At 49.6% G+C, this 25,216-nt stretch overlaps 1 protein-coding gene across 2 annotated transcripts in view; it reads right to left on the bottom strand.

The window, feature by feature from the left end:
• Window positions 1-25,194, bottom strand: part of SLC6A2 (solute carrier family 6 (neurotransmitter transporter), member 2) — a 48,246-nt gene extending 23,052 nt beyond the window's left edge. The window contains exons 1-4 of one of the 2 annotated variants that reach the window (XM_008593464.1): window positions 25,167-25,194; window positions 24,328-24,652; window positions 12,493-12,624; window positions 10,393-10,630 (exon numbers count right to left, since the gene is read on the bottom strand). In XM_008593464.1, the coding sequence (XP_008591686.1) occupies window positions 10,393-10,630; window positions 12,493-12,624; window positions 24,328-24,601 (644 nt within the window). In that variant the 5' untranslated portion in view covers window positions 24,602-24,652; window positions 25,167-25,194. Of the gene's footprint in view, window positions 1-10,392; window positions 10,631-12,492; window positions 12,625-24,327; window positions 24,653-25,166 lie in introns of those variants that run through there. The other variant, XM_008593463.1, reaches the window with a different exon arrangement.
• Window positions 25,195-25,216: the final 22 nt, after the last annotated feature.

Genomic DNA, 25,216 nt, shown 5'->3' with positions numbered 1-25,216 from the left:
TTCTAGAATGTTCATAGCAGCATTATTCATAATAACCCCGACTTACAAAATACTTAAATATACATCAATAATAGAACAGATAATTATTCATATAACAGAGTATTATACGAAACTAACTCCACATGGGTAAATCTCTCACACATAATGCCATGAGGATACTTCAAAAAGTTCATGGAAAGATTCATATTATCTTTTAATTCTATTCTCCTCAAACCTTTTTTTTTTTTTTCCTTTTTTTTTTGTCTTTTTTACTGACCAGTAACGGGATCGCAACCCTTGGTGTCGCGCCTGTACTGGAGACCGGCAATGGGATCACAACCCTCGGTGTTGCGCCCGCACCGCGCTTAGCCAGTGAGCGGAACCGGTCTCCACATGGGATCCAAACCCTCGGTGGGAGCGCCGCCGCGCTCCCAAGTGGCACACTCTCCAGTGTGCCACCACGCCGGCCCCTCAAACCTTTTGAAGGCTTTCTCATATGAGAAAAAAGTCAAAGCCAAAAGTGTACTTTCTGTCTGATTCCATTCATATAAAGATCAAGAACAAGCAAAACTAACCTAAGGGGTTAGAAGTCAGAGGGGGTACAATGGGGGTGGGGGTAAGGGTTACTGATGGGGGGGACACGGTGGGGACTGCTGAGATGTTCACATGCTCTGTTTCCTGATCTGGGTGCTGGTTACATGGCTGCGTGCAGTTTGTGACATTCACTGAGCTGTCACTTGGTGATATTCACTTCTTTGTAATAATGTTAGCCTTCAATAAAAAGTGGTTTTATTTAACTAAGGAAAACAAACAAACAGAATGAACATTCCAAAGGCGTGCAAATATTGGGGTCCCTCATACAACCTACAGAGAAGGAATGGTAAAGAAGATTACAAATTAAATGACCTAATTAAAATCTAATCAAAGCCCATTAGAATCTAACCAAAGATTAAATAAGACCAATTGATGAGACAGTAGAGTGAATCCCAGGGTAGGGAGGTTCCCTCACCAAATCCACACCCTTTGAAGACAAAGCAAGCAGGACTGGGAACAGCTGGTGTGGTATTTGCTCTGCACCTGAATCACTCGATCCTCAGAGGCCTGCTGTGAGCCAGCCCATCCAGGCCTCAGACACATGCAGGGAACTGCTCCCACACAGTCCCTGCCTTGGGGGGCTTATATTCTAGCAAGGGGAGGCAGCATTGAATGGGAAATCACAATAAAGCGTAACAGGTGTTGGGAGGGTTGAGGAAGCTGCAAGGGCCCCCAGAACGAATCTCTGCCTAGTCTTCCTCTGTGCCTCACACTCAGAGGCTGCAGTTGCAAACTGCCCGATGCCCTTCAAGGCCCAGCTCCAACGCCACCTCCTCCAGGAGGCCTCTCTGATCTAGTCTTCCTTGTGCACCAACTGCCCGATGCCCTTCAAGGCCCAGCTCCAACGCCACCTCCTCCAGGAGGCCTCTCTGATCACCCCGATACAAATCTTTCAACCCTTTCAGTTCCTGTGACTCTTGGCTTACTTGCCAGCAGAGCATGCTCCTGCAATGTCAGGGCTGATTGTGCACAAGACTCTCCTAGGAAGAGGAGGAGGTCTAACCATTCTTGGCTCCCCAGTGCTAAGCCCAGGACTGGCAGTCAAGACCTGTTAGCTCACAGGGAGATTGCTGGATTAGGAATAGACAAATGCTTCCCACATTTCTTGCTAAACCTGATCATTTACCTTCTATATAAAAAATGAGATCCCGGGACTATCCCAAGGAGAACTAGGAAGGAAAGAGAGCCAGTCTCCTGTACACTCACCTCTTCTCTTAGCAACACCTCCTGCCCTTATGGTAAAGTCCTAACCCTTTGGTCCAGTTCTTTCATACTGCCTGAGGCAACCACACATTTCTCATACAGAAACTTAACTTCCCTGTGTCTCATTCCATAGGCATTTGCTCTCAGCTGGGGGTCCATTCAGAAAGTAGCTGATAAATAAATTCATACTAAAGTGTTAGAAGCAAACAATAGCTTAATATATTGTCCTTCCCTGGAGTGGTGCTTTAATCCAAAAGGACACGTGGATGGCTAAATTTTACACACCTGGAATGGGTAAGACAGTCGACTGTCTGCTTTCCATATAAGTCTGTTTCTTTCTCTCCCTCCCCTTCCTCTTCCCCCACCCCTCCCCCAAAAGGAGAACTATGGGGTAGGAGGAACGTAGTTTGAGGCCTATCAACAAGACCAGGGTTCTCAACTTTAGAATCTTCTGGGAAGATTTTAAAAATTACTGATCTCTGGGCCCCACTCCCAACCAATTAAATTAGAACTCTTGCAGAAATGGGGCCTGAGCACCACTATCTTTTAAGTTCCCCAGGTGATTCTAATGGGTAGCTGAAGCTGAGATCCACTGAACAAGAGGCCCACCCAAATTATAGGCTTCCTTTTGATCAACTTGAACCTTCTAGAAACTGTCTTTACTTTCCTGGAAAAATAAAATGTTGGCTTTATGCCCCTGAGAAAAAGAAGGCTCAAAGAGGCTCATAAGAAGAAGGCTTCTAAATATTTTGAAAGCCTGGGTCTTCAGATGAGTCCCCAGAATCATGGGCACATGGCTGTGCTTACTGGAAGTGGTACGAAAGATTGCAAGATTGTGAGAAAAACGTATACCGCAAGGGTGGAAACTAATTCAGCTTATCATTGGGTAGGAGTTAACATCTGTCTCTGGGCAGATGGAAGACCGGAGGCAACCACTGAACTGCGCATGTTTCATTCACTCATTTATTTATTCATCTGTTCAAAATAGATGTCTATTACGGGCAAGACTGTGAAGGAAATAGAAGAATGTGGCACAGGAGTTATCCAGGCTCTAGGGCCAAACAAATCTGGGCTCCCATCCTGACCCTGCCACCAGCTCCTGTGTGACCTGAACCCTTTCTGCACCTCTGTGCTGAGCCAGCCAGTGTGCTGGGGGCAGGTAACATGGTTATGGACCAGCAGGCAAGGGCTCCAGCTCACATGGGGCTCACAGGCAAAGAGACACTAGCTAACGTAAACATCCCCATCTCTGAGCCCTTTCCTATTCAGTAAAAGGCTCTGATGAGGATTAAACTACAGAATATGAGACAATGCCTTGAACCCAGGAAATGCTCGCCAAATGGTAATTATAACTATCATTATGAGCGAGTCCCAGGCTTCAGGGAGCAGCAGGCATCGGCAAAGGAGCTAAGGAATGCCCAGGAGACTCAGTCAGCTGGGTGGGCTCCCTGGAGGGGGTGGCTGGGTTCCTCTCTGCTGACCAGGGTGAGTTAACAGGAGGTGCCCAGGTGTGATCAAGGGAGAGATGGGACGGGGGTATGTGAGCACATGCGAATGACTGAGCAGAATTGTGTGGGTGGTCAAGGCACAGAAAGACCCACGCTCCCTCCCCAGGACAGCCCATCCCTGCAGCTATTGTGGCCTTAAACTACTCATCTGCGTCATCATCCCCCTGCAGTCATTTGCCACGTCTGGCCCCTCCTAATCCTGTCTCTTGGTCTGCTCCCCACCGCCACCCACGCTGGCCCCATTCCAGGCCAGACCTACATTCTCTCCCTCCAGGACTATCATACATGTCCCCCCACCTCCCCCCAGCCCTGGTCTCTCTGCCTCCTGTCAGCCTCCTTAAATCCACTGTCTGTGCTAGTGTAGAAACATCGATCTGACATACTGTTCTAGCCTTGTCACTCAGAAGCTCCTTATCACCTAAAACAGTGGTTCTCACTGGAAACAGTTTTGCCCCCTGCCTTCCCTGGGGACACTTGGCAATGTCTGGAGACATCTTTGGTGGTTGCATCCGGAGGGGAGGAGGTTGCTGCTGGTATCTTGAGGGTAGAGGCCAGGGACACTGCTAAACATCCACAATGCACAGGCCAGAGCCCATACCCCAACAAAGAACTGACCCCCCCAAATGTCCAAAGTGTGGAGGTTGTGAAATCCGGTCCAGAGGATGACAATGTGAGCCTTTCAGAATCTGAAGCCTTTCGTGGTCCACCCGCTCCAAGTTCATCCCTGCCTCGCAGCACCCTGCCTTTCGCTCCTGGCGACATCAAGGCACTTGTCATTTTCCTGTCACAGGATGCCTCATGGCCCTGAGCCTTGGGACCTTCTGTTCCTTCCACCTGGAACACACTTCCCAGCCCAATTTGTCTGCCTGGCAAACTTCTTCTCATCTTGCTAGTCTCAACTCAGAGATGATCCCCTGACTTAGACCCCTCTTCTATGTCCTGAGAGAGAAAGGAGAGAGGGGATGGGGCTGGGCAAATCTAAAAGGACAGAGAACCAGACCAGGTACTGACCCACTTGATGCTTAATTCTGTTTCTTCCCATTGCTTTAGGGGCCAAGTGCTGAATGGTGTCAATCAAAATTTGGCTGATTTGATGATTTGACTATAAAATCACACACACACACACACACACACACACACACACACACACACACACACACACACGGCACCGAATCAACTATGTTTGCCCTGAAACTTGCTCACATGCTGCTAGTGTCCAAACAGATGAAAAGAAATGCCCCCAACAGGCCTGCTGACTCTATGTGCGTTGAAGTCACTTTCAGGGTTGTAGTAATTGTCTAGATATTTCATCAGTGAAAAGACCTGGACTCCCAAGTTTATTCCCAAGAAAAGGAATGAGAATTCAGCCCTCCTCTCCCCAGCAGGCCCAAGCCTTGGGGGTTAGTACAAGTAACTTGGGTTTATTTTAGTTTTCCAGAGTTCAATGAAAATGAATCACGGTTAAGCATACTGTCCAGGTGTTCCAAAGTCCACCAGCCAAAATGGCTCAATATCTTGCTTGACATTTAAGCAGAGGGTTAGTATTCAGGAGGAGGGAGACTTCTCTTCCTCACTAGGAACTGACAAGGGGTAGAAGTTTTCAACCACCGGGCACATGCTCACCAAAGTTCCCTTTCACAGATAAAGCCACTGAGGTTTGCAGTTTCTCTTAGCCATGGGGCTGTTTGGTTTCAGACCCGAAGCCTGGGGAGAATAGCATTTTTGTTCCCTTAAATAACTGTTCAGTCCATCAGCTTAAATGAGTACAAGTTGGTAACAGAATTGGCCAGGAGGCTTGGGGAAAGAGAAAAAAATTATCTCATCTCCTCAGAGTTGGCACTAAAAGTTCCACTTGCTGGGTTCCCAGACTGAGTTGGGGTGACAGTTCTAAGGCAGAAACACTTAGACAAAAGGGTCATATACCATCAAAAATAATCCAGAGGCAGCCCACGACTTAGTGCTCTACACGGTGAAGCACAGAGAGGTGGGCTTGAGGTGAGAAGGATGCATGAAAAGGGCTCCTATCTACCTGCGGAGACCTCTGTGCTCCTATTCCAAACATACGCCCACTGGAGCCTCCACAGGGCAGAGGAGAAAGACAGGGTAGAGGCCTGTACAGGGACTGAAAATCTTGAATCAAACAACCTGCATTCAGATCCCAGCTCTGCCACCTACCTAAAACCCAAGCCTCCACTTTCTTTTCTGTAAAATGGGAATGATTTTCACCTCCATGAACTGTGAAGATTAAATGCGATTTGATGTGAAGAGATGCTCAGGGTAGCTATGAAGGTTTGCGGTGGTGGGGAGGTGGGAGAGAGGGGTTTAGGGAGTGGAGGAGAAGAGGGGAGGTCTTTAGGGCAGAAAGCTGCTGGAACCAGCCCTGCATTCTGTCTCCCCCACTTCAGCTCTCAAGCCCCTTCAGCTCCATGCACAAGAGCGTCATTTTCTTCCACCACATTCTGCTCACAGCTGAGCCTGCAGGAAGTTTAAGATTGTAATTAAAGTAACCAGGATCTCAAAACCCAACTCATTTCTCCCTCCTGCTGGGTGTCTCTGCTGGGGCGTCATTAAGACGTCAGAGGAAGAATCAAATACTAACTAGACTAGACACAGGGCTATCATTTTCCATTTTAATTTACAAGGACAAGGTTTGCCAAGAGCAAAAAGAAAAATCATGCTTTTCTTCCTTCATGTGGACAAGGGGTAAAATTTGCAACCAATTCCATGTATCAGGAGCACCCTCTGCTCTACTGTTCTTTACTGTCTCCCATCCAAACCACACTCATAAAATAGTTAGGTTGAAAACCTCCACCCACAAGCTCTCCAGCAGTTCGGGGATTTTCTGAGGCCACTCTCCTCAGAAGAAAAGTGAAGGAGGCCCTGGATTTTCCCTGATATGAGATTGTAGAGAGTCAGCCTGACCCCAGTAGGAATCTTGCTCTGAGACAGGAGAGTACAGTGGCTAAAACAGAGACTCTCAGCATTGGCTGGATATTAGAATCAGGGGAGAAGCTGTTAATAAAAACCCCCTGGCTGCACCCAGACCAATGAAGTCAGAATCTCTGGACATAGGATCCAGGCATCAGTATGTTTTAAAGCTCTTCAGGTGACTCTCCAGCCAAGGTTTAGAACCACTGAACTAAGAGCTTCGCTTTATAGCCAGATTGCCTGGGTTCAAACCCATTTCAGATGTCACTTCAAAAGTGTATGACTTTGGACGAGTCACTTACTGCTTTGTGCCTATTTTCTCATTCACAAAAGAATAATTTTGGACCACAATGGTCGGGATTAAAAGATAGTATAGGGCCGGCCCGGTGGCGCACTGCTACAGTGCGCCGCTTGGGAGCATGGTGGCGCTCCCGCCGAGGGTTCGGATCCCACGTACAGACCGGTTCCCGCTCACTGGCTGAGCGAGGTGCGGGCACAGCACCGAGGTTTGCGATCCCATTGCCGGTCCCCGGTCCGGTACGGGCACGACACTGAGGGTTGCGATCCGTTGCCGGTCACGAAAAAAGACAAAAAGGAAAAAAAAAAAAAAAGATAGTATAGAGAAGGCACTTTACAGGATGGTTGGGACACAATTCAAGCCAGAGAAATGTGAGTTGTGACTATGACAATATTTCTGAATAAAACAGCATGCATAACGGCTAGAATCCAATATAACTCAGAAGTTAAGGGTGCAGGCTCTGGAGTTGCCCTGCCTGGCAAGGCTGGGGCTAGGGTGAGGAGTTAGGCTCCTAGGTTGCAAAATGTCAGCAAGCGCTCACTCTCAGGAGCTTCAAGTGCAAGCTGCCTGGGTCTGGACCGGAACCGGAGCTCTGTGCAGTACTATCCGTGTGGTTGTGGGCTTGGCTGTCTCATCTGTAAAATGAAGCTGCCTCATGTGCGCAATGAAGTTAAGAGTTACAGAAACCTCATTAGGTTGGTGTGAGGCTTAAATTGAGATAATACATACAAAGAGGTTAGCAGAAAACCTGATACACATGGTAAGTGGTTAGCTGTTTATGTTGTAATGGTGAGAGGGACAGGGATGGTGCTGTTACTGACAGAAGATGCTTGCTTTAAGTAACAGCAGTGTTGGGGGGCTGTAGGGGTATTTGAGAATTTAATGACCACTATGGATTCTGATCTGGAAAAATTCCCAAACACAGAATTTTGTACATGCCTGATGGAAGTCCATAGGCATCACAGATGGAGGCAGGGGGATGTGCAGGAACAGGACCCTTAGCAAATTCTCTGTGATGGCTCATTGAGGGTAGTTCCTAGCTTCAGAGAACACTGATTTCCCTGAGCCCCAGAAGTGGCAGACTTTCCAGAGGTCACTTTTAACCAAACCAAATCTCCTTTGCCCTGCTGTACTCAAGGTGTCAGGGATGGAAACGGCCCTGGGATAGCCCCAGTCTCTGGATAATCAGCATTCATTCCCAGGATCTTTGTTTAAGGAATCCATAGCACTGAAAGAGAGTGATCCCAAAGTTTCGTTATTTGTAAATTTGTCTTTTTTTACACTTTAGACCTGTGCTGTCCAACGTAAGTAGCCACTGGCCACATGTGTCTATTTAAAGGTAAATGAATTAAAATTAAATAAAATTTAAAAATTCAGCTCCTCAGTCACACTGGCCACATTTTAATTGTTTGGTAACCACATGCGGCAAAATGACTACTGCATTGGACTGCACAGACATAGAACATTTCTATCATGGCAGAAGTTTTATTGGGAAACCTCGCCCTAGACCAGGAATCAGCAAACCACAGTTCTTGGGCCAAATCTGGGCTGTGACCTGTTTAGGTTTGGCTTGTGAGCTAAGAATGGTTTTGACCTTTTTAAAGTGTAAAATAAAACAAAGAAGAATATGCAACAGGGACACATGTGGCTGGCAAAGCCCAAAATATCTACTCCCTAGTCCTTTGCGGAAAAGTCTGGGGAACTCTTCCCTAAACTGTGTACCTTGAGGCTGGGGATTTATCTGTCCTGCCCCACGGCTTGTACCATGTGCTTCCTGTTTAACTGCTAACACTCACGTGGGAATTGCTAAAATGGGACCCACATCTGAGGGATAAGGACAATAGATACTACATTCTGAAGAAAAGACCATGCAAACATTTTAAATTAAGTGGCTAAAAACAAGTTGGCCAGCACCCTCCTCAAGGGCAGAAAAGGATGGAGTAGAGGTTGAGAGGATTCAAGGGAGCAATGAACTAATTAATGATGGTTAAGGATGAAAACCACAGAATAAAATAAATATCCATGAGCCCATACTGTTATAAATGAATAAGTGAATGAATGCATGTATAAACTAATAAGTAAATGAATGAGAAGGGACAACTCTTCTTTACAGAAGAATTCCAATGGATTCATCTGGAGGAAATGGTAGAAATAGAAAATCACAATTAGACAAAAACTATAGGAATAATTCTTGCTTGCAAAAATCATCAAAGGATGCTAAGAAGTGTAAGCAAAAGTATGATGAGAAACAAGATATTTACATAGCCTCAAAGTATCTTCCCAAAAGACACTTATTAATTACAAAATACTTTCTCTGCACAGGAGGAAGCTGGCAGGCTCCACCTTTACCAGGTGTTCAAGGTTAACATCACAAGTAATAAGACAGGTTGATGTCATGTCCCATTAGATGCACTGAAAAGGACACATCAACATCTCTATGTTATTCTTGCCAAGAATGCATAACCCCAATCTAGCCAAGAGAAAACAACACACAAATCCAATTGAGACATATTTCAAAGAATAACTGGCCAGTACTCTTCAAAAGTGTCAATGTCATGAAGTTCAAGGAAAACCAAAGAACTCTCACAGATCACAGAAGACTAAGGAGATGTGACAGCAAAATACCAGAAAAGGAAAACAGTGAGAAAACTGGTGAAATTCAAATAAATTCTGTCATAGATTAGCTAGTAGTATATCAATATTATTTTCTGATGTCAAGAATTGTACCATGGTTATGTAAGGTGTCAACCTTAGGGAAAGCTGGGTGAAGGGTATACAGACTGTACTTTTCTTACTTTTTTTTTTTTTTGTGACTGGTAAGGGGATCGTAACCCTTGGCTTGGTGTCACCCGCACCGTGCTCAGCCAGTGAGCGCACCGGCCATCCCTATATAGGATTCGAACCCGTGGTCTCGGCGCTCCTAGCACCGCACTCTCCCGAGTGAGCCACGGGGTCGGCCCCAGACTGTACTTTTCTTACTTTTTTTTTTTTTTGTGACTGGTAAGGGGATCGTAACCCTTGGCTTGGTGTCACCCGCACCGTGCTCAGCCAGTGAGCGCACCGGCCATCCCTATATAGGATTCGAACCCGTGGTCTCGGCGCTCCTAGCACCGCACTCTCCCGAGTGAGCCACGGGGTCGGCCCCAGACTGTACTTTTCTGTGTATAAAATTATTTCATCACAAGAAGTTAGTATTTTTAAACAATGTCCTGCCTTCTTCCACCACCAGTCAATGCCTCTCACATACACATGGTCCAAATAATTTCCCCAACCTGCACATACCTGAGCTGCTTTCCATACATTTCTCTCACAAGCTGTGACTACTTTCCCCCAAGGAAGCCCCAGAGAAACAGCAGCACAGGTGGATCAGATGACAGCTTCAGGATCAGATGGACTCGGGTTCACACTGCAGCCCCACTGCCTGCTGGCTGAGCCCCCAGGTGTTCCTTTAGCTGACTTCATCAGGACCCACTCCACCTCCTCAGAGAGAGCCTGACCACCTGAGCTAAAGTTCCTTCTCCATGCACAATCCATTTCTCCCACATACCTGGTTTTAGTTCCTAAGGGCAACTATACTCTCCAAAATACTTTTGATTTCCTAAAGAGCATACACAGTCTCTAAAACGTTCTTGCTTCTGTAGCTGTTTCCTGGTATATTTCCTGCCCACCTCCACTCTCCTGCCCCAGAACATGAGCTCCTCCAACTGCCTTATCCAGAGCTGTATCCTCAGCTCCTACCCCAGTGTCAGGCCTGTGATGGCCGCTCAGTCACTGCTACAAAGGCTGACTGTCCCTTTCTCTTTCGTGGTTTCCTTAGTGTTTGGCTCATAGTCTGCCCAGCACAGGACTCAGTAGGCCCTTGATGAGGGATCAATGACTTACTCATAAAACTCTGCAGCCGGTGTGAACTTGTACTTGGAGTACTTGGTGTGGTTGCCCAGCACGGAGCCATTGAGGAGCTTGGGGTCGGTGCAGTTGGGGCTGTTCCAGGCATGGCCACAGTCAGTCCAGGGCAGGTTGAGGGTGAAGGAGCAGAAGAGGTAGTAGAGTGACCAGGCAATGATGACGTTGTAGTAGAAGCCAACATAGAGGGCGATGAGGATCACAGCGTAGCCAACTCCTGGGCAGGGATAGAGGGCTCAGGCAGGGGCTTCCCCAGGCCCAGCCCCAGCCCCAGCACCACCTCTCCTGGGGAGCTGGTTTCAACCACTGCACTTCCCAACCCTAAGCCCACCTCTTTTTCTGTAGCAGATTGTCAGAGCCCCACTCATATTCTGTAGGCACCCACCATCCCTTTGCCTGAGGGCTTTCTCTTGCCACTGGAGCCCCTGTCCCCACATATTGAGCAGGTGGCCTTAATGTCCCCCAGGGAGCAGCCATGTGGGTGTTGGCATATAAGTGTTCCAACTCCCTCACCACTTGGGCAGAATAACGTGGAGGCATGTTTCACATTCACCCCCAGTAGGATTGAGCTCCCTGCTCATGGTGGAACTGACTTGATGACACACCCTAGTGCTTCCTGGGATCTTCTCCCAAATTAACTCCTCACACTTAAATCCTTGTCTCAAGTTTGGTTCCTGGGGGAACCCTGACCGAGCACTCCCTGATCAGCCCAGTGTGTTCTCTGAATCCTAATCTCAACCTCCTGCTTTGTGTGCCAATATCCCGTTCCTGAATGTATCAGAGGCTCTTTTAGGGCTGCTTCTCTGGCTTTTGCCTAGAGTAGACATATTTTTATCCTGCCCAGCATTGCTTTAGGGGATTAGCCTTAAGCAATTCTTAGCCTGTGAGTCTTGGGTGATGCCTCCTTGATCTAGCTGTGGGCACATGATACAGGGCTGGCCAGTCAGAGTGCTGCTTCCCCACAGCCACAGTGAACAGATCACAGATGGACATATGACTCAAGTCAAACCAATGAAAGTTTCCTCTGGGACCTTTAATAAAGCCATGAATATATATATATAAGTGTTTCTTATTTATTTGTTTCCTTTTTGCTTTTGGTCACTGTTAAAATTGGTAGGATTTAAACCTGGTATTGCTTATGGCCATCTTTGTTAGCACTTGAGAAGAATGAACCTGAGACTGATGCTAACATAGAAAAAAGTCAGACCTGAGACAGAGAAAGAGAGAGAGATTCCAGACAACATTATTCAAGCACCTAGATCATGAACCCCTGGACTTTATTGTAATATAAACCAATAAATTCCTTTTACATAAAGCAGGTTTGAGCTGGATTCCTGGAAATTAAACAAAAAAAATACTCACAAATACACATGTCTTATAAGACTCATACCAGCCTGTATCTTCTGTAGGTCTGAGTAAACAGAAGGTACTGAGGAGACACATGCCAGCTGAGAAGAGGCTCATGGGAGTCACACTGGTCCTCACTGTCACCTGGGCCCTTCTCTAACCAGTGCTTGGGAGACACTAACTCTTGCTCCATGCTCCTCTCCCATCTGTATAGGGGCCAAGGAACAGCAGTTGTTACGGCTACTTTTTGCAGATGTGCTCTTAGCCCCAAATGTAAGTAGACTTCATCTTATATCCCAGCTGCAATCAATTAGTTGTGGCTGCTGTATTAAGGATCAGGAGGCAGCTTTCTGGCTGAGCTCAAAAAAGATCCATGATCAATTTGTCATGTCTGCCATGAGAAAATAAGGCAGGAGGATAGTGGTGTATGTGCTTGGTACTTCTGACACTTCTATAAGAATTTCCCATATAGGAAAGCAGACTGTTTCTGGTCACTCAGCTGGTAGAGCCTGGACTAGAACCCAGGTTTCCAGACTTTCTATGCTAATGCTATTCCTGACACACTAAATGCTCTCTGCATAAATGTGTATGGTGGACACTCGACCTTGTCAGTATCTGTGAATCCTACAAGAGAGTTGGTATATCTCAGATCTCACCTTTGGAGCAGATTCCCTGGGGGCAAGAGGGAAGCCTTTTTGAACAATGCTTGACTCCCCCTGAGCCCTTCTTTACCTTTGAAGAATGGGCAGATCTTCCACACCGTGGCTGCCCCTTCCCGATTGTACTGCCCCAGAGCCAGCTCCATGTAAAACAGAGGCATCCCAGCGATGATGAGGAACAGGGTGTACGGGATCAGGAAGGCACCTGGAGGACACAGAGGTAGAGTGTGACCCCTTAGACCCCTGCTCCTCAGAGTGCTTGGATCTGTGTCCACCGGAGCTGCAGGAACCCCATTCTTCTGCTCACCTGGCCATTTCCCAAGGAATGTTCTGTGGCAGGTAAGTGGAGTTACACAGAGCAATTAATACAGATAATTATAACATAATAGTAACTACAGTAGTAGTAATCATCGTCATCATCATGATGAGGGTCTGTGGTCAAATTAGTAAAATCTGGGTTAAGCAAAGCTAAACAGTTTTGTTTCTTTCAGGCTTCTCCTAGGCTTTGATACACAAGTACACTCTATGAAGCACCAAAAGAGGGTCACAGGTGTAGCCTTTACCAAATTTATTCAAACAAAGAACTGTTCCTTTCATGAGTCATCACTCTGGGGAATGCCAGTCTAACCCAAGCCCTTCCTTTTACAGGCAAGAAAGTTGATACGAGAAAGGGAGAGACACTGCCTCAAGTTACATATGACTAGATTTCTAATTTTGCTTATATTGATATCATTTTATGGTTGCACGTGGCTTTTCCACACATGATCTCACTGGATTCTTCTGAGTCTCACAACAGCCCGCAGATGTAATAAGCAGAGTCATTGTGTCCCCTGGGGGCAAACTGGGGGCAGAGAAGGGAGTCGGATTGTTCCTGCTTGTGCGGCTGGTAAGCGAGGGAAGCAGGGAATGCACTCAGGTCTTCCAACCTGTGCGGCTCACCCTGCTGTAGTCAGCTGAAGGTAAATGCTGGAGTGAAGGGGACAGAGATTCAAGCCCCTGACAAGGGAAAATGCCCACTCAGAGTATTTCAGAAACTCAAGGGGGCTCCTAGCAATGAACAGCAACAAATCTCTGGGAGAATTCCTGGTGGAATTAGATACATCTGAGTTCCAGAGACAATTCTCGATATGCGCTGGCCGCCTGGGGTGAGCTTAGCAGGCTCTGACGCTGTGTGCAAAGTGACTCATGGGGTTATTCACCACGTCAGCCCAGGCTGCACGCGTGACCAAAGCAAAATGCCAGCTCCTTTCCAGATGCGGCCAGAGGTGGCCAGGCCAGATCCAGACTCCTCCTGCCATTGGCCTTTGGCTGAGATGCAGTAACCTTGGAAACCAAATACTCTCTGACCCACCCACACCAGGAAAGCAAGGAAAATGAGAAACACTTAAGGATGGTAACATCAGCAATATTAACAACAGATACCAGCAGCTCACACTTGCTGCTCCCTACTGTGTTCCAGGCACTTTCCATGTGATGCCTCACTCGATTGTTACAACAACCTTAACATGCAAAGAATACTTCTATCTCCATTTTACAGATGTGGAAACTGAGGCTCCAAACTAGCAAAGAACTGTGGCAGAGTCACATGGTATCCAGGGTCAAACCCACTCAGCTGCTCAGACTGTCAGTCTCCACTTTCTTCTCGGGGCTTTTTCTCAGGAAGCTCAGGGCTCTGCAGCATGAAGTGGGGGCCCCCGACGCTGCAAGACACACCCAGTCCCCTCTGAGCAGGAGACGGACCAGTAGGACATGATTGCCTCCTACGTATCAAGCAGGGTACTGAGCAATGGACATCTGTGATTCCATTTATACAACCTAGAAACCCTCTGAGGCAGCATTTGCTACACCCATTTTCCAGAGGAGGAAATTGAGGCTTGGAGAAATTAAGTGACTTGACCAAGCTCACCCAGCTTGTAAGTGATGGATCTGGGATTTAGGGCCAGGTCTGCCCGGGTCCAGAGCTCCATAGTTGTTCCCAACACACCCTGAAGATTCTAGAACACTCCAGTCTAGATGAAGATTATAAGTCTGAATAAGGGTCAGGGTGGGTGGTTGTGAAACTGTGGATCAGGGACCAGCTGAGAAACCTGGTCTGTTGGTCACAGGCTGGGCCTACACTCCAGTCCCTGCTCCAGGCTGGACTTCTCTGAAATGGCCATGTAACAACCTTTCTCCCCCTCCTCATTTCTTGCTTTCAATCTCTGCCCTTCTCTCTCTCAAACATAGAGAGAGCTGACCTGGCACCTGAAACCAGGCCTGTCTACAACTGACGGTAATGGTGGTGAATGGAGACAGGCAGTGGGGTGCAGAAAGTAACAAGTGCTATTTTTTAAGCACCTGTTATATGCCAAGCCACGCACAAGTTTTTACATAATTATTCATTTAAAATGACCCCTGAGAGATAATCACCGCTAATACCATTTCACAGATGAGGAAACCGAGGCTTAGAAAGTTCAAGTGGCTTGTCCAAACTAGTAAGTATGAAGCCTGGCTTCAAACCTGGATCTGTCTGAGCCCCACTCTGCCTTATAGCGGACTGCTACTCCCCTTGGGAGCCTGGATCGGGGTGGAGGGGCCACAGGGGTAGGACGTATTACACTGTTTAATAGGCCTGAAGACTGAAGTCAGTGGCCCAAGAGAACAGCGGGGAGGAAAAAGCCAGGAGCCACAGCTCAAATCTTGGCACTGTGGTTTGCCACTGGCAACTTGATGTTCTTTCCTACATGGCCAAGGAAGGGAACGTGTAACAACAGCCAATTAACCAGGTGCCTCGCTTTGGCCAGTTTCTTGGCTCTAAACCTCTGGGTGGCACTGCTAACAGGTAGGTAAGTTGCCCAGTTTGAGATTCATATCCTCTCTGCTAGCTGGTAGTCACAGCAAAGGGACAGCAGAAGGGACAATGGCAGATCTGCTGGAGCCCGCGGCTCTTCTCCATGAGGGTGTTTGATGTAGGCCAGGTGAAAACTGATCCAGGAGTCTCAATGATGGCGAAATGGCTGAGCATGAATGAAAATCAGAAAGCTGCCCAGTGGGGCCGGCCCCGTGGCTCACTCGGGAGAGTGTGGCGCTGGTAGTGCCAAGGCTGCGGGTTTGGGTCCTGTATGGAGATGGCCGGTGCACTCACTGGCTGAGCATGGTGCAGACAACACCATGCTGAGGGTTGCGCTCCCCTTACTGGTCAGAAAAAAAAAAAAAAAGCTGCCCAGTGGCCAGTGCCTTATTCCATGAGAGGACATCAACCAGCTAGCTGGCTAGCTGGCTCAAGCACCCTGGCAGAAAGAAACCAGGGCAGGGCTGAAGAGTCAGAAGGGGTTGCAGGGGTGACAGAAGTCAGTGGAGGATGCCTCTTTTATAAACAGTCCTGCGGCAGCTCCTTGGAAACTGAGGCTGGTGGCAAATCTCCTAGAAGTGACTGCCCTGCAAGGCCTATAACTGCTACATTCGCATGGCCCCGCTACATCTCCACATGTGGCAGTACTAGCTGCCACAAGCCTTACACAGGGCCTGGGAGTCTCAGGTGTCACAGCTCAGAATCCTGTCTTGGCTCTGCAATGCTCTGGCTCTGTAGGTGCTGGGAAGGTGGGGGCAGACCTGGAAAAATACAGGCTGGGCATACCTCATGGGGCTCAGCTCCTGGGAGTCTCCAAAACCAGATGTATGTACACAAATGCACACCTGTGCATACCACACAAAGGAACACACCTCCTTCTGCACATCAACACGCACACATAACTATACAAGGAAAAGAACTGCAACTGTGAAAGGGACTCTGACCAGTGGCCTTTGGATAAATTTAGTAAGGAAAGCATTTGTCCCACCTCTTCCAGTCCAATTTACACTGCCAGACATCCTACCATTAGAGAAGACCCCTCTGGTCTCAGAGGGGTTCTGGGATCCTCTGTGCAAATGCCAAGTCCTCAGGAAGAGAAGCCCTGTGGTCACTAAGTTCAGAGTGGGATGTGCTGGTGCAGCCCCCAGCAGGTGAGGAAGACCTCAGGAAGAGAGAGAGGAAGCCTGTGGGAGGGGGTGGAGGGAGTGTAGTCAGGGAGGGGCTGCAGGAAGGAGAGGAGGGTCCTCTGAGGTGTGATAGGACCAGCTGCCCAGTGTGCTCAGGGCAGGATTCCTCAAACTGAATTCTGGCCACACACTAATAGGACTATATCCAAGAAGTAAAAATCCGCAAAACTGTTCCCTTGGTGCCCGTGGCTCAGCTATGGACCATCACCACCTATGGCTTTCACGAAAATCACAAGAAAACCTTGGTCCATGCCTGGAGTGGCCAGATTTGTCCCCCTCTTCCAACACCCTAAAGGCATGGTACATAGAGTGCAAGAGAGGGCAAGACATCAGTCAGGATACAGGGCTGCCTGCAGCAGACCCCAACACTTGCAGGGCTGGGACAGGAGCTCAGGTGGAGGTCTACCGGCCTCATGTCGACATTTAAAGATGACAAAAAGAGCCACAACTTTGAAATAAAACATGATCTGTCTTCCTACTTTCACAAAGAGACCTCAGTAATGGTTCTATTACGAAGTTCAAGTTTGGAATCCTCAGCTCTTAGAGTTATGGGTTGGAATGTGGCGGCACAGGGAGGCCCGTTTGCCCTGCCCCTTCTTTCCCACACAGCTCCATCCAGCCACGTGAGAGGCCTTGTGCACACACACATGGACTCTTCCCCCCTCGTGTCTATGCTCCATCCACAGCCCCTGCAGGCAGCAGACCCCAGCCTCCCCTCGGGCCTGGGGCTGTGCATGCCTGCAGCTCAGTCTACATTATGAATGATAGAGGGAAACAAGCGAGAAGCCCCAGCAGGCCTGGAAGGGGACTTGGAGCTGTTTGGGCAGGGAATTCCAGAGTCCGGGTACCTGGAATGTGGCATGTGCGTATTGGGGGGCAGTGTTCTGGGTGGGTAGGTCCGCTTGGCCCTGGCCCTGGTAAGAGGAGGGCAGAAGTGTGCTCTCTAAAGCACAGGCCCTAAGGCAGGCCCCCTTGCCTGGATCTAAGGACGATCCTGGATCCCCCAGTCCTGCTATTTATGTCTATGTGACCTTGGGTCGATGTACCCTCTCTGAACCTTAGCTCCACCTTTGTAAGTGAGGACAATAATACCATGTCACTGGTTTGCGGTGATAATTAGAGGTATTGGAGATGAAGGATGGTGCATTTTGTGGGGGCTCTGGAAATGGGATTCACGTCCTGTCCGCACACACAAGAGCAGATGTGAAGCACCTTTGTCAACTTGAAACAGCTAGTAAAGCCTCACCCGTGTGGCTGAGGGTGGCTGGGCTCTTCTTGGAGTGCAGGCATGAACGCCAGCTGGAGAGTCACCAGTACAGGGCTTGGAGGCAGTCCCTTGGGCTCTTCATGTCCCTGTACCAAGTGAGGCTGGCTTCTTCCCTTTGTGTCCAAACAAAAGGGCTGACCACGAGCAAGAGCGGGACAAAGGATGCCCCAGGCCACAGCCAGCCTCACTACCAAAAAGGGCTCCTGGTCATACTGCCCATATCCCCCTCAGGATGAAAGGCCTGTTCCCCCTGCGCTGACAGTGCTCAGCCCTCAGCTGCCATTTAGGAATTCCCTGCACTGAAGAGAGCCCCTTGCCCAAGGTCACATTCCCCTCCCACAGTAGCTGGCATCTGATGACTGATCAACACTGGGGCATACGGTCCCAGCCCCGTCACCCCTACTTCGGACAAGTCCCAGGGGCCATCCCAGCTTCAGAGCTCCCCATGGGACCAGCGAGGATTCGCCCAGCCTGCCTGGCAGCCTACCCTCCTCCTGGCCAGTGAGGCTGGCTTTGCTTCCCTAAGTCTCTCCCTGCAGCCTCCGCCTACTGCCTTCATTCTATCCTTCAGGTCCATCAGGGGCACGGAGAACAAAACAAATCAGTCTTCTCTAAAGCAATTCTTTGTGCGTTTGGTGTCAGACAGAGAGTGCCCCTCAGGGTCTTTGCCAGCCAAGTAGCTGGCTTCCTGTGGCCATTTCTATAGGAAAACACTCCATTCCTATCATACACCAAGCCCAGATCATTCTAAGTTTGGCAACACAGACTCTGCTGGGTGTAAGATGGCTGAGCTGTGTGGTGCCAACTGGTAGCTTCTCCTCAAGACAGATCTCCTCCCTGGGGCCCTCACTGTTGTGTGTGAGCCTTGGCCACTGGATTTGGGGTCCCTGTAGCCTCAGCCCAAGTGGGGTCTCTTCACTTCTTTCCCTGCACTTCTCTGAGACCAGCCAGGAGCATCTACATAAGGCTTTACATAAGTTCCTGGTGTTATAAGAGAGAATTCTGTACAAAGTGATGATAACTGGCTTTTCTGGACCAACAAGGGCCCCTCACTTTCACCTTGGGTCCCTCCAGCTGACCTCTTGCCTTAGCTCTGAGACATGGGGACAACCCCAGTGAGGAGACATTTCCACTGCCCTGGTGGATTAAACCCAGCTCTTCTAGGAGGGCAATGGGAGTGGAATTCAGGGAAACTGGTGTTGGGGCTGCCCCTCCTGATGTGACAATTCTCCTGTGGCTGTCAACTTTGGAGCATCTGCACTTGATTTTTCCTAATAAAACTGACCTTATTAAAAGCTCCTGGAAGATGTTTCCCATCTCCTCCATCCTGGTCTCTTTAAGAGGAAAAAATTAGTGAGTGTTTGGGATGCTCAGAACTATATTATAGTGGGCAATATGACCCAGGAAGAACAGAGTAGGTCCTCACCTCCCTCATTTGGAATAAAACGCCTCCAATAACAGAATCTAAAACAACATTAATTATTAGGATATCTACAGTAGACTAAGAGCCCCCTAAAGGCGGGGATTGTCTTTTGCTTATCTCTATATTCCTGGAATATGACAGCCACTTAGTAAATGTTTTTTGGTTAAATAAGTGGATCTCAGCAGTGACTCACATGGAAGATGCAGCTAATGAAAGCCTCGGGGCCTTTCTCTACTTGTGCTGTAGCCTAATCCTTACTCAGGCAGTTGGGTTTGGAACCACAGGGCAGAATGTAACATTTAGACCCTCCAGATCCTTTTGGCCAGCTTGGAGTAATAGGCCAAATCACGCTGGTCACCCCAGATCAAGGTCCCAGATGAGTGCCTCACTCCTGCAAAGGGCGTACAAACTCGTCAGCTGGAATGCCACACTAGCTGGCTGTTTCATTGTGCATCTGAGCTGAACAATCAGTGTGAGGCTCAGCAAGCTCGGGGTGTAGATGACCCCCTGCAGCCAGGCCAGATGTGAGAGCACTGACTTTGAAACTCTTGACCTCTGTACCAGCTACCACCTGAAGGTTGGTCTCAAGAATCTCTAATATTTTGGCCAAGAGGGTTCCCAAAGAGCTGTAGGTACTTGAGACCCTGACCTTACTTGGGGAAGGAAGGGAAGTCCATTGGGAACTCAGAACCACAGCATCTCATGGGACATCCATGAAGAAAAGTTAATCTCTATTTTCCAGGTAAAGAATCTACAGTGTGACAAGGTTAGGCTGTCAGGATATGGAGCAAAGCCCTCCTCTTGATTCCTGGATCTTCCTACCAAGCAAGGGCCCCAGACACAAGCGGGACTACTTTCCAGACTCATTTCCCTTTACCAATTTCCTCTTAGGATAAACTCTGCTCTCTTCAGAATCAGGACCCCTGACCCACTCCTGCATGTAACATGCAGTCAATATTATTGAACAATTGTAACAACCACATTTATCAAGCCTCTATTAAATGACACTGTTTCAAGTACTTACATATATTATCTCTGATGTCATCCCACCCTGGAGGAAGGTTATGCAGTTATTCTCCTTTTCTGCACAAGGAAACTGAGGTTCAGATCAGAGAGGGAGAGTGACTTGTCCAAGCCCACATTTCTAGCAAATGTCAGACTCAGATTCAAACCCGAGCCTGTCTGAACCTAAATGCCATAGTTTCTCCACAATGCACAACTCAGAGCTGTCCACGGGATGTGTCTCAAACAGAAGCAGCCATGTGCAAAGGATAATTCACAGTGGCTTCTCTGTGTCAGGGAGGCAGGCATGAGCACCCAGTTGATCTTCCCTCTCTTCTCTAGGGACCAGCATAGACCAAGACCACAGGTGCAGAGGGAAAACCTAGAACCCTGGAAACAGCCCCACTGCCTGGCATTGCCTCCCTATTGAGACTAGTTGTTTGAGAAGGTTCTGAATAAAGCCTTTGAATTTCCGAGAGTAGATTTCCCCTCCAAGGCCTCCTGCAAACCATGCATCCCGGCAGCTAGCCTTTGGGAAAGTGTTCAGACAAGCTGATCTTTCCCAGTAATTCATTCAGAAAATATTAGCCAGGGGCCTAAACTATTGGCATCCTCATCAACTTTAAACATCCTCCAGTCTGGGCCAGCGTCAATAGTTGAACTTGGAGAGGTTACGATGTTAATACTGGCACCAGAAGAGCACACACACTGAGCATTATTAGATAATAGGGCGGGTGAGTCCTGGCTTGTGTATAGCCCTGAGCCAGGGCATTGGAGAGGGATGAATCTCGGTGGGTCATCTAAGCTCACAGTGGGGAACTTGAGGCTCAGAGAGGGGCTGTGCCATGCCCAAGGTCACACAGTGAGTGACAGAGTTGAGATTCAACCTCGGGTCTTCTGACTGCTTCTACAATTGCAGGATATACCTGCCTGCCCACTTGCCCATCTCTGGGGCTGACTTCAGAATTACTGGATGAGAGCTGATCCACAGGGAGAAGCCAGGAGGTCTCAGCAAAGATAAGACCCAGAGGGGGCCAGCTCAGCATCCCCTGGAGAGGTGAGGGTTAAGTTAATAAAGGAGCATCTTCATACTCTGAGATGGGGGCTGTACTGCTCTCCCATGCCAACTGCGGACATCCTAACCAGAAATGGAAATTCACTGGTATAACATTGGCCTGGCATTCAAGGCCTCCGCAGCCCAGCCCTAACTTGCCTCTCCAAACTTTCTCTCCTGGCTTGCACTTCAGCCAGCCTGTGCTCTGATTATCTGAGATGATTCCACATACATTCCTGCCCCAGGTGCAAAGGTGGAATATCTCCTCTCTTCCCACGGCTTGTCATGCCGTCCCATACAGAGCAATGCTAACCACAGCTCACCTCCTGAGTCTTTCCTAACCCCTCCTCAGGACTTTAGAGCACTTGTCACCTCTCCCATCCGTTTCATACCTCATCATAACAATGTTAATAAAAAGAAGCAGCCACCTTTACTTAGCCAAGGTCTTCACAACAACAATCTGAGCCCTAATTTCCATTTGACAGATGAGGAAACTGAGAATGGACAGTTGCTGAAGTCACACAGCTAGCACAGAGCCCAGGACTCCATGGCTAAGACTCCTAAGGTTGAGGCTGCCAGCCCCCAGCCAGCACATGCTTTTGCTTTATTCGTTACTGCTGGGTGCTTCTGTTGTTTCTGGATATGGCAGTAGGTCTCTGGGGACTTGGACAATTTCATTAATTCATTTATTCAGTGGAAATTTGTTGGGTACCTTCTACCACATCCCTAGGATCTAGGCCTTATCTTGGGTATTAGAAATACAGGGATGAAAAAGCCACAGTCTCTGCCCTCAACGTCACCCAGCCTGTTTGGGAGATAGACCCACAAAGACAAATTACCAAACAGCTTGGGATGGGCTATAAAAAGGGCTAGCAAGCCAAGGAGAGGGAGCTTCTGGCCAGCTTCACCTAAAAATTGGAACCTGTGACAAATTTGTTCCATTTCGTGTCTGAGACACCTGGCCTATCACCCCGCTACAGCACATGCTCTCTGTCTGCTTTGGTAGCAATGGCCAAGTAAGCACACAGTGTCAATGAAAGCCCTAGAATATCCATCTAGCTGACATGTCAAATTGACCCTCTGGGGTGCTTTTAGTTCCACAAAGACATATGACAATGGAAAGGACTTATAGCATCATGAAATGAAGACCTCGGGTTACTGAAGCTTCTGGCAGGCAGAAGTGGTGGTTCATACATCTAAGTGACCCCACAGAGCCTCACACTGAGCCTCACACCAAGAGGAACCAGATAAACACTGCTGATTAATGATAGAGCCTTCCACTGTCTAGGGACAAGCAGCCTCAGATGGTCGCTGAGGATAAGCTGATGGCATGTCCTGAGACTCTCTGTCTGTCTTCCATTCATCATCGATCTCCCTGCCTGCTAAAAATATACTGAATCCATAGTTTCTCCCTCCTTGGGGCCAAAGGGCCAGAATGCTTGAAGCTGCCTAGAACCCCTTGAGAAGCTGCAGCAGCCAAAGGTGGAAAAGTCTCCCCTCTGGGTGATGTCTCCCTTTTCTTGCTTTTCTCTCTCTGCCCACGGCCACCCTGGGGAAAGGCACAAGTGTTGAGCCTGCCGAGTAGCGAGCGTCCCAGGGATCAGGCCCCAGACCCCAGATGCTCCTGAAGCTCAGGACTGCTGTCCCAGCTACCTTGTCTCAGAGCATCTGACAAAGACGGACCTGTCTCAGAAGACCGTGGACACAAACCCTCATCTGTCGCTCCAACCTTGGGTTAGCTTTCCAGAGGGAGAACCAAATGCTTCCTCATGCACCATCCTCCGCTCAGAGCCACCTGCTCCCTTTGGTGCCCCGCCGCCCACTTCTTTACAAACATCAAGCACTGCCTGTCCCAAAGCAGGTGTCCAAAGTACACATGGAAGCAAAGAGCTGCGAGTCCTAGACCCTGTAGGACAAGGTCATGAGATTTCCCTTTACCCAGCTCCAAACCCTCATCCTCCTTCCCTCTGACCTCTATTAAGTCCTGAGCTAGAGCCACTACCAGGCAGGGCTGCCCAGTGGATAGAGATTCTAGAGCTGCCCCACCCCCACCCCATTTCTTCCTCTAGAGGTCATTTTCCCAGGCTCTCTGTAGGGTACCCTTGAGCTCATCCCAGCAAAAGTGGCAGGACTGGGGTGGTTTGGGCACCTCAGGGAGGAGCTAGGACCTTAGGGCACAGCATCCTGACTCCTGGGCTGCTTCCCCCAGACCTCTACCTGATCCTCCCCTTGACTGGGCTGTGGGTGATGTCTAGGCTCTCATTGCAGAGCAGGTGAGTAACCCAGCAAGAAGAGAAGGAGGGAACCTGGCTGCCCCATTGGAGTCTTCTCCAGGCCCCTCTCCCACTTCACTCTGCAATGTGGCTAGGGCCTGAGGAGGTAGAGACTACACCCCAACCACCCAGGATTACCACTTCAAGGCCCAGGCCAGCTGTTGGCATCTACTCACCCCATCCCACCTAGGCTGTGCACACAGACCCCTCCAGCAAAAAAACCGCTAACATGAGTGGCGTTCTCTCTGATACTGGCTTTCTCTTTGTGTGTCTCTGTTCCAGAGTTTCTATCCCCAACAGTGCAGGGCCTCCCCAGGGGCCTTCAGGGAACCCAAGTCCTCTATTCCCTCCTGGCCCAGGGGTCCCTGCCCCAAACCTCAGAGTGATGGATTTAGCGTCATCGTGTGCCTGGTGGTCACATCCCACGCACTTCTGGTGCCCCTTCAGGAACACTCCAGATCTCCACGTCCCTTCCTGCAGACCATCAAAAGGTCGGGGTTTCTTACCCAACCTGGTGCCCCAGATTCTGTCCTTCTTTCCATGCACCTATCACTGTCCAAGGTCATGCTTCAATTTCCCTCCTCCACTGGGAACTACACTCCTTTTTTTCTGTGAGCCATGTTCAGCCCCTTTCTGCGCCTCAGACTTGCCCGTGTGTCCCCTCGTTCTCCTCTACTGTGAATCGCAGCTCCTCTCCCGTCCACCTCTGCGGACAGGTAGCCTCCCAAGTCCAAGCCCCCGGCCCCACCGGGCGCTCACCGCCGCCGTTCTTGTAGCAAAGGTAGGGGAAACGCCACACGTTAGCCAGGTCCACCGCGAAGCCGACCACCGACAGCAGGAAGTCGATCTTCTTGCCCCAGGTCTCAGCTCACCACCGCCGTTCTTGTAGCAAAGGTAGGGGAAACGCCACACGTTGGCCAGGTCCACCGCGAAGCCGACCACCGACAGCAGGAAGTCGATCTTCTTGCCCCAGGTCTCCCGGGGCTGCGCGTCGCCACCGCGGGGCGCCAGGAGGCACTGGACGCCGTTGCGCTCCTTCACCACCAGCAGGTCCGCAGCTTTGCGCGCTCGCATGGGCTGCTCGGACCCCGGGTCCGCCCCGTTGTTCTCAGGCTGCACCTGCGGATTCATCCGCGCCAGGAGCATGGGTGCAGCTGGCGAGAGGAACTTCAGCGGTACTGGGAGCACGCCGAGGCTCTGTTTGGACAAAAGGGTAAAAGAGGTAGTCACCCGGCCATTCCTCCCTGGCTGCGCCTCCTGTGACCACCCGAGAGCGCCAGGGATACCTAGAGCAGCGCGCGCTGAGCGGACGCAGGGTTGCCAGAAAAGGGCGCGCGTCTGTTGGAAATATTTGGAAACAGAGGTTGTGGCGCGCCTCCCTGGGATGGAACTCAGAGGTGGAGACCGCCTCTAACCGCCCTGTGGGTCCGACTGAAGACCCCGCCGCGCTCTCCCTCGTGCGTCCGCTCTCTCCTGCCCCCAAACGGCGGGGTTTGGACACGTAGGGGCTGAGTTTTCCCAGGGCCGTGACAAGGCGCGGTGCGGCTTGCCGTCCCCTCCCCAGCTCGGGTCTGCGCCACTTGCAGTAGCCGCGGAGGCTTCCCGGACACTTCCACTTCCACACTTCAAACTCGCTGGCACTCTAGCTCGCGCGGCTCGGCCTGGGCCTCCCGGCACACCTAGCCCGGTCCCGCGCGCAGGGCGCACTCACGTGTCCCGCAGCGAGGGGATCCCGGGTGCCGTGCGCCCAGCCGGCCCCCG

This window comes from Galeopterus variegatus, unplaced genomic scaffold (assembly GCF_000696425.1).
Source record: "Galeopterus variegatus unplaced genomic scaffold, G_variegatus-3.0.2 Scaffold9189, whole genome shotgun sequence".
In the NCBI taxonomy this organism is placed as follows: domain Eukaryota; kingdom Metazoa; phylum Chordata; class Mammalia; order Dermoptera; family Cynocephalidae; genus Galeopterus; species Galeopterus variegatus.
The sequence above is the reverse complement of the archived record's forward strand: the minus strand, read 5'-3'. Positions and strand labels throughout refer to the sequence as shown.